The sequence below is a fragment of the Bemisia tabaci genome, chromosome 1, assembly GCF_918797505.1.
Source record: "Bemisia tabaci chromosome 1, PGI_BMITA_v3".
Lineage (NCBI taxonomy): Eukaryota > Metazoa > Arthropoda > Insecta > Hemiptera > Aleyrodidae > Bemisia > Bemisia tabaci.
This window is the reverse complement of record NC_092793.1, coordinates 8863371-8874371: the sequence shown is the minus strand read 5'-3', so window position 1 is coordinate 8874371 and position 11001 is coordinate 8863371. Positions and strand designations below refer to the sequence as shown.

Genomic DNA, 11001 nt, shown 5'->3' with positions numbered 1-11001 from the left:
TGCGCCTTAGAGATGCGACGGAAGATTACGATTGAAATAGCCTTCATGCACGCTGGCCTTTTCGATTTCCGTTACCATTTTTGCAGTCATGAATGCGCTGAAGTGCGCTTCAGCTAGAATTGTATTTCGCAAATGGGTGGTTTTTCTACGAGGATTATAATTAAACAAGTGGTTAGAAATGGAAACAAAATAATATGAACTATGCAAAGCGATTATTCCGATAACGGAACTTGGCTGTTTTGTAAACGCCTTCAAATGCGGCGCGATACCTCACGCATTCCGGAGAGCTCAAATAATTGTATCATTGCGCCGTAAGAATGTGACGGAAGATTTAAATGGAGATAGCCTCCATGAGCGCTGAGCTTGTCGATTTCCGTTACCATTTTTGCAGTCGATGAATGCGCTGAAGTGCGCTTCAGCTAGAGTTGAATTTAGCAAATGGTGGTTTTCTACGAGGATTATAATTAGACATGTGGTAGGAATGGAAACAAAATAATATGAACAATGCAAAACGATAATCCAGGTATCGAAGCTTGGCTGGTTTGAAAACGCCTTCAAATGCGGCGTGATACCTCACCCATTCCGGAGAGTTTCAAATAGTTGTATCACTGCGCCGTAAGAATGTGATGGAAGATTTAAATGGAGATAGCCTCCATGCACGCTGGCTTCTCGATTTCCTTTGAAATTTTTGCAGTGGTGAATGCATAGCTGAAGTGCGCTTCAACTAGAATTGTATTTACAAATGGGTGGTGTTTCTACGAAGATTACAAATAAACAAATGGTTCGGAATATAACAAAAGAATATGAACTATGCAAAACGATAATCCGGGTATCGGAACTTGGCTGATTTGAAAACGTCTTCAATTGCGGCGCGATACCTCACGCATTCCGGAGAGTTCAAATAGTTGTATCATTGCGCCTTAGAAATGTGACGGAAGATTTAAATGGAGATAGCCTCCATGCACGCTCGGCTTGTCGATTTCCGTTAACATTTTTGCAGTCATGAATGCGCTGAAGTGCGCCTCAGCTAGAATTGTATTTAGCAAAGAGGTGGTTTTTCTACGAGGATTAAAGATAAACGAGTGGTACGGAATATATCAAAAGAATATGAACGATGCAAAACGATAATCCGGTATCGGAACTTGGCTGATTTGAAAACGCCTTCAAATGTGGCGTGATACCTCACGCATTCCGGAGAGTTCAAATAGTTGTATCATTGCGCCGTATGAATGTGACGGAAGATTTAAATGCAAATATCCTTCATGCAGGCTCGCCACATCCCACCTCGGCCCTGGTACCAGTTTGAAGGTCTGTTCCCCAAGCACGGGGGGGGGGGGGGTCCTTGGGGCGTCATCCGAGAAATCTTAGATTTTTACCACTAATCGGACGCATTTTGAAGCTTCCATAAAGAATTTTTCCATCAATTTCTGCGGAATATTTATGTTTTTTTTCTACTTTCAGCACAAAATACTTGCGAATTGTTGCATTCAAAACATCGGAAATTTTTTTATTTTTTTTGGGGGGGGTATGATACCATTTTCAGTTCTATGAGGACCAGGCCCCCCTGGACTCCCCCTTCGTTTGTCTATGGCAAGGGAGTTGAGCCATGAAACCATTGATGTCGAGGATGCCCAGACTGGAACTCTTAGCATCTGACCACGGAAGAAAATGAAACGCAGTTACTAAAAATAATCCCTCTGTACTGAAAATCTTGAAAATAGATAGAAACTTTTCGAAGAAGTATACTTCTTGGAAAATTTAAGAAGAATTCTACAGTGCCCCCAGCGTGTTTCTGAAAATCTATTCACCTTTTGCGAAATTTTTATGGTAAATTTTTCACTTTTTCTTACGAAACAAGGGTTGCATGTGAATTCGTAGTGGTTTTTCACGGGTAACACGGGCCCCCTCCGGGCCAGGCCCCGATACCAGGGACCCAGTATGTGGCGGGCCTGACCGTGATAATAACATGTTCTTATAAACAAATTCCAACTTTTCCGCTCATGGAAGAATGAATGATTTACCTTGGTTAAATTGCATGTCAAACGTCACTTTGGCAGTCTCAGTAATATGAATATAAGGCAACCTCGATCTTAACGCTCACCTCAAGCTGTAAACACTATGAACAATACAGCGTGGGAAAGGAACAATGCTAGACTGAGCAGTCTGACGTGAAATTCTACGTGAAATTCTGGTAAAGAACCATGTATCAGATTGCTTAAATTCGTACGTTGTTTAATGGTCCATTCAATCTAAAAGAGCGAACACAGAGAACTTTCCTAACTTTTCTCAGGAAAAATATTTTATCGGGAGAAACGGGGCAACGTTGGACTGCTCATACGGCGTCGGAACACAGCATGGGCCTTTAAAGCCCCATTGTTCGATGCCGCGATTATCTCAACGCAAGTTGGACTGATCGCGCCAAACACGGTGTCGTCGGCATCTAAGTCGTATCAGCGCCTGCAAGACTTCAGGAATACTTCACGCATTGTGCCAAACAGTACGATCGGCGTCAAACGCATATTAGCGCCTACGAGCCAGCATGGATACTTCTCGCATTGCACCAAACGCAATGCGCGAGTTATTTGCAACAACTATTCGACTACGGTTGTAGGCACATTGCCGGTAGCTGGATTGAAGGCGCATCACACTATGGAGATGACTTGATACTCGACCGCGCTCCCTTCCCTGGCTTTCGCGACGCTGAAATCGCCATAAATCTAGAGCCCTGTGTCATTTATTTTGACGGTCGTTGCCCGGTTTTTACCACAATCAAAAGGTAAAAATGTATCTCAATTGCAACGATTTTAAAATCTCGGACGATGTTTAAACGATGCAGCGATTCTAAAACTCGATCCGCGAAAAATTTATTTTGGTTTAATAAAAAGAAAACGGAACGAACGAAAATATCGCGTTGAAAATTTTCGTGATTCTATTTTAAATCATTTTTTTTTGCTTCAAGACCACTGTGTGCAGTGGACGACGTCAGAAACTTGACTTTTCAAAGAGCGATAGCTCTGTTAATAATGAGTGGCTGTGTTTGGACAGATCTTATTATATTTACTAATCTACAAGAATCAAGCATCAAAACACGATTCCGTGACTAGAGCAACTGACCCATTTTGCACGCCCGGTATTGTGGAGGTTTCCAGGATCTTTCAGCGAAAGATTCTGGAAACCCCATCAATATTTTTAATCCTCGTAGAAAAACCACCCATTTGTAAATACAATTCTATCTGAAGCGAACTTCAGCTATGCATTAACCACTGCAAAAATTTCAGAGGAAATCGACAAGCCCAGCGTGCATGGAGGCTAGCTCCATTTAAATCTTCCGTCACATTCTTACGGCGCAATGATACAACTATTTGAACTCTCCGGTATGCGTGAGGTATCACGCCGCACTTGAAGGCGTTTTCAAAATAGCCAAGTTCCGATATCTGAATAATCGTTTTGCATAGTTCATATTATTTTGTTTCCATTTCTAACCACTTGTTTAATTAATTATAATCCTCCTACAAAAACCACCCATTTGCGAAATACAGTTCTGCTGTATAGCTACCCTGATAGTCCACCTCTACATCAAAGACAAACTCTCCATGCAAAGATAGGGAGCAAATACATTGACAGGGCTGCCACTTCATTTGGGGACTCCAAAACTAAAAGCACGACAACCCTGCTAATGTATTTGCTCCCTATCTTTTCATGGAGAGTTTGTTTTGATGTAGAGGTGGACTCTCAGGGTAGGGCGGGATATCCCCTCCATTTTGGTCTCACTTTGAGAGCTTTTTTTGAGCTTGGGAGATGATTTCATAGAAAACTAGTGGCACCATCGTGTTTCTCGCGAACTTATACATAAGAAACACTAGTCAAATCGCAAATCCCTCACACGTGCAATATCTCCATTGCTGACTGATCAATCGTCGAGTTTTCCGGCTTAGAGTGCGGCCACGGTCCCGGGCAAGTTTTCCGGAGTTAGTTGCGTTTTGGATCAGGGCGAAGCGAGGTTTTGGTCTTAGCTGAAGTTGGTGTTTTGCCCGTTTCTCCCCCCCCCCCCCCCCCGCAACCCCTACAGTATAATCGTATCATCAATGATAAGAAGAAAGATGGAACTGTTCTTGCCTAGAGAGAAAAGAAGAAAAAAAAAGAAACGAAACTTTCACAACCTAAAAATATTTCAATCGTATGCCAGAAATGTTGGCAATTTAACTATTCAAGTTAAGAGTCAATTATTAAGTGTAACCGAGACTTTCACTATTGAGTTAGCGTGAGCCTGCGGCCCCGGCGCGAAAATACTGTGAATTCCACGAAGCAAAATGCGCCTTCAAGAATTCGGATGCACTGCGGATATGTATCGAGATGAAATATTTGTATCTGGACGAGGTTGAAGGCGCCTTTTTCTTCCAATGTGCTTGCCCGTCCAGCACGAGGCGCGGTGATTTCTAAATTATTAATTTATTTACTACTTCCTTACTGGGTTTTCCAGGGGAGGGGGGGGGGGCAAACGGTGGCATGTGAGTCTTATGATTTGCATAATCTTTTGGACTAATCTACTCACCTGAACGACATTGATGCACATGGATGTTAGAGCCAATCCGAAAACCAGGTACACAATTGACGCCATCATATACATTTGATTCTGAAATACAGAAAAGAAAAAATATGTTAAAAATGGTTTTTTACTCAGTTTATCATAACCAGCTTGGAGTGAATAAGATGCGAATGATGAGTTTCATTTTTTCATATATTATGTGGTGAGGAAATTAGAAACGGATCATTAACGATTATATTACTACCTCCATTTGACATGACTGTAGACCATGGCTTTTATGGTGCGATATATGTTTTTGCACGTATTCAGAGCGCTTTGCCTTCAAACCACGCAAAATTTAGCCAGTATTTCCTTTTTTTTGGGGGGGGGGGGAAGAAGGTACGATCATTCTCCTGAAATGCGCTCTTGGTTTATTGATGGATCCATCCATCAATCTATCATGTGCCAGAGTGATAACGCATTGCTGTTCATTGAATTCAGTTTGACAGCACCAGACCAAAGAACCGTCGTGAAAATCTAAAATTGACGCTGTTAAATCCATGATTATTTTTATTAGCTTGTTATTAGCTTGTTCGTTGTAAGTGCTACGTGTTACATCAGTAAAATTCATAATGGAATTTTTGCACCGTGTAAAACTTTAAACGAGGATTTTGTGAAAACCCGTAAACCTTGAAACCTAACTTACGATCATAATACACGGAAAAAACGAGCTTAGGGTTGGGACCTACATGTTAGTGCTGGGCACTAACGAGGGTTAGGTCAAATGGAGCCAGCAAGTCAGAGGAGTGCTGGGCACTAAACAGCTCGAGGCTGGGTCACTAAGGAAGAAGTAGTGTCAAGCCCGAAAGTGACTTTGGAGCGAGCGTAAAATTTGAAACGCCTCCGCCGGGGTTCGAACTCGGGATGCGCCGGTGGAAGACCAGCGCGTTACCACCAGGCTATCGTGACTCCGACGTCTCAAGTGTGAATTTACACCTGTTAAGCGCAACTACGTCTCGCGGCATCTGATTAGCACTACTCATGTTCAGTGCTCACCTGTACTGCCTTCCGGTGTTGAGCTGTACAGCGCTTAGACGCAGCCCTCAACTACTCCCCACTAAACGGCCAGTAGTGCTCAACACTAGTCTTGTTTTTTCCGTGTAGGACATGTACAGTGGCGTGGCGTGCATTGCGATGTATCGATTGTTATGCCATTTAAACCTATGGAAAAGGATCGATACACAGGATGTTCGCAGCGAACACCTTAATAATCGATCATTTATCATAGGTTTAAATGGCATAACAATCGATACATCGCAATTCACGCCACGCCACTGGACATGTATAATGTGTGGCGAGGGAGAAGGAAGTCTAGCCCTTGCGTGATGTCCCACAAAGTTGGAAATTTTTTAATAGTTTTGGCGAGAATAGAAAAAAATATTGAATCTATACGGAAGAGAATGTGGAACTTTGAAGGCACAGCTTAAAATAATTAAAATTTACAAACGTGGACATTGGCACATGTAATCCTCACGGGTAAGACGCGGCGGAAATGGAGATTGAGGATGGGCACAATAATTGGACTACATTTTGCAATTCGGAACTATAATGTCTGGCTCAGTTAAGAAACAACGCATGTACCATCAGTTTCCTTATGCACGTACGTGTTTTTTACCGATAAGCCAGAAATTATAGTTCCGCATTGCAAAATGTAGTCCAATTGGGCTCCCACCTCCCTCCGGCCTTGGGCCCCTCCGCCATGCGCGTTACGCAGGTTCCCTATCTGACGGCCATTCTAGACGTTTAGTTCGTTGAATTTACAGGAATGTCTCACCTTGGGCACATAATCTCCAAATCCGATGGTAGACATAGAGATGAATACGAAATAGAAAGATTCTAGGAAGCCCCATTCCTCCCAATAATAGAAAACGGAGGCCCCGCAGATGATGTAGAGTAAGGAGGATGGTGATGGCGACGGAAATGGGCAAGTTGAACTCGTCGTCGATGGCATAGGTGCTGAGGGCCGGCGTCCCTGGCTTTCATTGTCCGCCCGTGTTTGAAGGAACGCCAACTGTTGAGGGAGGGCCGTTGTCTGAGCCTCCTCTCCGATTTCCCCATTCACTGTGCTCGACTCGTCGTTTCTTGGTCATACTGTACACTATTTGCACTCCTTTCATCACCTCCTGGAGAAAAAACAATAAAATAACTAAGACGAGTTGTTAAAGTCCACATTTGCAAACGATGAGTTACCCGATGCTTTGCTAAGCTCGGCGAAAGTGTTGTTAAATGTTCGTTGCAGTTATCCGATGACCTATCATTTATAAAAAATATAAAAAAAATGTATGTATCAATCAAATGAAAATATATGAGGATTGCGCCAAAAAGGCAGAAGGATTGCGCGAATAAAAACCTTAACATCTGCTACAGGAATGCGCGAGTATAAAATGAAGTTAATTTAAGGTAGAAGTTTGGCAAAACAGGAAACAGTTGGAAAGTAAACGCATTTTTACGATAACGCTAGTTTAGGTTAGTTAATTGACAAGTCATCTATGTCCCACCTTCTGATAATGAAAGAAGTGAAAAGACTGAAAATTTGTTGTGAAGAACTTTCCCAACTTTTCTCGGAAAAAATGTTTAATTGGGAAAAACGAGGCAACGTTGGAATGTTCATACGGCGTCGAAACACCACATAGGCCTTTTAAGCTCTATTATTCGAGTCCGTGATTTTTCTACGCGAGTTTGAATAATCGCACCAAACACAGTGCGGCCGGCGTTAAACGTATATTAGCGCCTGCAAGACTTTAGGAACACTTCACGCACTACGCCAAACAGTACAGTCGGCGTAAAGCCCATATTAGCGCCTACAAGACTGCATGCATACCTCTCGCATTGCGCCAAACGCACAGCAGTCGGTCAGTTGGCGTGAAACGTATATTAGCGCCAACTAGACTGTAGAAATAATGTAGGACTCATTCATTTTTCACTTTCTGCCTCAGATTTTACCATAATAATTAAAGGGAAATCATGTATCCTCATTGTAACAACTCAGAAACTCGGATGATATTTAATTGGTTTTTTTGGTTTCATTAAAAGAAAATAGAACAAACGAACATATCGGTCGGGTCGTCGAAATTTTCGATACTTTAATTTAAGATCATTTAGGTAAATTCGCGGAAACTTTTCAGGACTGTGTGTAGCTTTTTAAAAACATTTATTAAAAAAAAAAAAATACATATAAAATTGGTGAATAACTCTCCAATCAGAGATAAATATATTCTTTCTTGCGGGCGGACCCGTCGGGTTTTGAATTCATTCATCTCTTAAAAACTTGAACATGGTTGTTTTACGAGTTTTTATTTGTAATTTCTTTCGGTGATTGGCAGCCACGTAGCGGCCAGAGGCCCCTAGTTCACTTTTTAAATGTCTATGAAGGCTCGCTGGGCTATGCGTGCTGCGAGGGCTATCCATCGAAGAGAGACATGCCCATATGTAAAAAGGGAATGAACAGTCTTCTGCGATGTAGTTATCTACCACAAACTACCAAGGTTGCCAGATTAACGCTTTCTCGTTGAATATTGAATATTCACGCAAAACATGTGAGTTTTCAGTACCAGAAAATTCGCGCAATCCTACGCATCTCCAAAAAGGTAAAAAGGGAGCATTCGCGCAATCCTATCGCAGCCATTCGGCATCACATCACTTGTTTGTTTGCCTTGGTATCGCGAACCAAAATTTTAGTCCATTTTGAAGTCAAACATATTTCCAATGCATAAATTGTTACGAGCCCATCGCAGTTTCATCGGTCCTATTCATATGCTTGTCTTAACACAAGGATTGTGCATGGGAACAATGTTAAATATATCACATCCATCACCGGATTTAGGGTGGTAGGGGGCCGCGGGACGTACCCGTGGTGCCTTCCCCCCCCCCCCCCCCCCCCCCCCACCAAGTACGAATGAGTCGATAAAAAAAGGAGGTGGAGGCCTATATTCATATTCCCCCCGGCGCCATTATATGTTAGGCCCTTATTCAGTTGCAAGCTTAAACTCCAAAAACAGTCCCAGCCTCTCACTACTGCTTTCTTACCAGTCCTTGATCTTTAGGATATAGTCATTAGAGTTATTTCAAGGATAGCTTGGACACTTGTATTCAACGAGGGTAACCCTTTTGTAGTTTTTACCATGACAGCAAAAAAATAAATTGTATCGAGTTTAACAGAAAGGAACCAAGCCGCATTAGCCATTGCCAAATTAATTGGGCAATTCAATCTTTTAAAAGAGAACGTTTGTGCGGATTCCTTTGAAAATGTTAAGGAATTCGCCTGGTAGTATGCAGAAAATTCTCTATTGGCACAAAAATTCGCACAACCGTTTTCATGTAAGTAGATAATTATCGCCCAGTTAAATTGGGAATTAGCTGCTGTGGCTTGGTTCCTTTCTGCGTAAGGCGGTCCAATTATCTTGTGGTGGGAGCCCTGAGGCGACCAACCCCCCCTTCCACCCCCCTTTAAATCCGGCGCTGATCGAACTCATACCTGAGGAACATTTCGGCGAACTTTACGGCAGCTTCCTGTGTAGTAGAGTCGCCGCACAAATGCCCATAGAAACTTGATGCATCTTGTGAACATCTTACCGAAGTCCGCTAGTAAAATTAGAAACATAGGAATGCCGAAGACTGCGTACACCATAGTTATTATCTTCCCTGTTGTTGTTGATGGTGTTATGTGACCGTAGCCTGTTGGACAGAGACAAGTCTTAAGTAATAAATGTAAAATTCAGAAAGAGTTCTAGATCATCAAGTTAAATACATCCGTCACACATTTTTACTATAGAAACTTATAGAGTAGAGCATGATTCATTATTCTCTTTCTTTTCTTTCTAAGTCATTACTGAGTTAAGTAATTTTTAAAATAGGTATCTTGAGGAATAATTCGAATACGCAGAATTTGCCGTTACCTGAAGCCTTTTCCGAAGGGGGAAAAAATTAGTCACCAGAAGAACCTCGCCTCTCGCATTATCTTATTGAAAAGAACAGGACAAATGTTGTAGAATATCCCGAGCAAATGTTCCCACACGTGTGTAATGTTTTTGCCTAAACGAATTTCTGAAGGCGGAACAGTGGAGCACGTTTGGAGGAGAGTTATCTAGATTTTTACGCATAGTAAATACTGCGTTATGTTAACCCGCGAACCCTCGGCATAAGTGAGCTTTTCATTTTTAATTCGTTTTGAGAAATCCTTCCTTCAAAGAGATTGTATTTTCCTAATAGACTGATTTAGTGACTGCGTCATTCGATATAATATCGAACTCTTGGTTCAAACCAAAATATACTAACATAACATTATGTACAAATTCTTCGTAAGTTAATTGTGTTAATTTATAAACATTTAGCCATTGACCGGTCATAAATCAATTAAGGAATCTTTAAACACGAGAAATTTCGAATTTGATAAACTCTTGGATGCATTTGGCCAACATGGTTCAAAGGGCGCGAATCAGAAATAAGGTTTTGTGTTTGTTTACATTTGAACCATCACGTAGCCATTAAATCAGTGTATGAAAAAAAAGGCAAGATATCGGATGAATGATTGCAATGCGGCTAGGCCCCTTGCTTTCATCCAGGGTGGCAAAATTTCTCGAAAAAGAAAATCTTGTAATTTCACTTGAAATATTTCATGAAATTTTAGAAATTACTGGTTCCTTTTTATGTTTCGCAAAATGTTAAAAATGTGAATTTCTTCTATTTTTCGAGTTTGAGTGCGGGTTGCATACTCTAGTTCCTGAAAAATACGAACTATTTCACAGCCTCGTGAAACGTGAATACATTTCACTGAAATTTCCAATCTTTCATTTTTCTTACGTTTCATACCCCCTGTTCTGATCCCTTCAAATTTATATAAATGAGTATTGTATATTACTGCACCTATCGTGGTTATAACGGTCAAACAGTAAATGAAAGCGTTAATGAAGCTCCAAGACCTTTGACCGCTATACGTGCTAAGTCCAGCCTCAAAGGCGGTGTGGAGCTGCTCCTCGAAATCCATGAGTTTGTGCCTGGCCAGGGACTTCCACTCCTCCTCCGGCAGGTTATGACTCCGGAGCCACAAATTGTCTATGAAATCTCGTTTCACCCGCTTCACGCCGCACTTGTAGAAATTCTCGAAGGCGCCTTCGATCGACCTGAACACTATCGCACCCACCCCGCAAAACAGTATCATGAGCACCAAATCCGAAATGCACTTGTTTTTAAGCGCGCGAATTTTCCTAACCTCCACCGCGTTATCGGCGACAAAATTCCTCCACTCACGCCGCGAGTCGCTCGTCCAAAATTTCAAATTGAACTTGCGCTGATCAAGAGACCCCTGTCATTTTCGGTGACCTCGACTTTTTCCGCAGTTTTCGGTTTCGCCGCAGTGCCCAACTTCCTCGTCTCCAAGATCTTGCTCTTCTTCTCACCTTTCTTCTCTACAATCTGCT

The 11001-nt window shown here is 42.0% G+C and overlaps 1 protein-coding gene across 1 annotated transcript in view; it reads right to left on the bottom strand.

The window, feature by feature from the left end:
• Positions 1 to 10866, bottom strand: part of LOC140226068 (TWiK family of potassium channels protein 7-like) — a 15389-nt gene extending 4523 nt beyond the window's left edge. Inside the window, 5 exon segments of the mRNA XM_072306522.1 lie at positions 4553 to 4633; positions 6360 to 6482; positions 6484 to 6708; positions 9060 to 9259; positions 10448 to 10866. Of these exon segments, the coding sequence (XP_072162623.1) occupies positions 4553 to 4633; positions 6360 to 6482; positions 6484 to 6708; positions 9060 to 9259; positions 10448 to 10742 (924 nt within the window). The 5' untranslated portion in view covers positions 10743 to 10866.
• Positions 10867 to 11001: the final 135 nt, after the last annotated feature.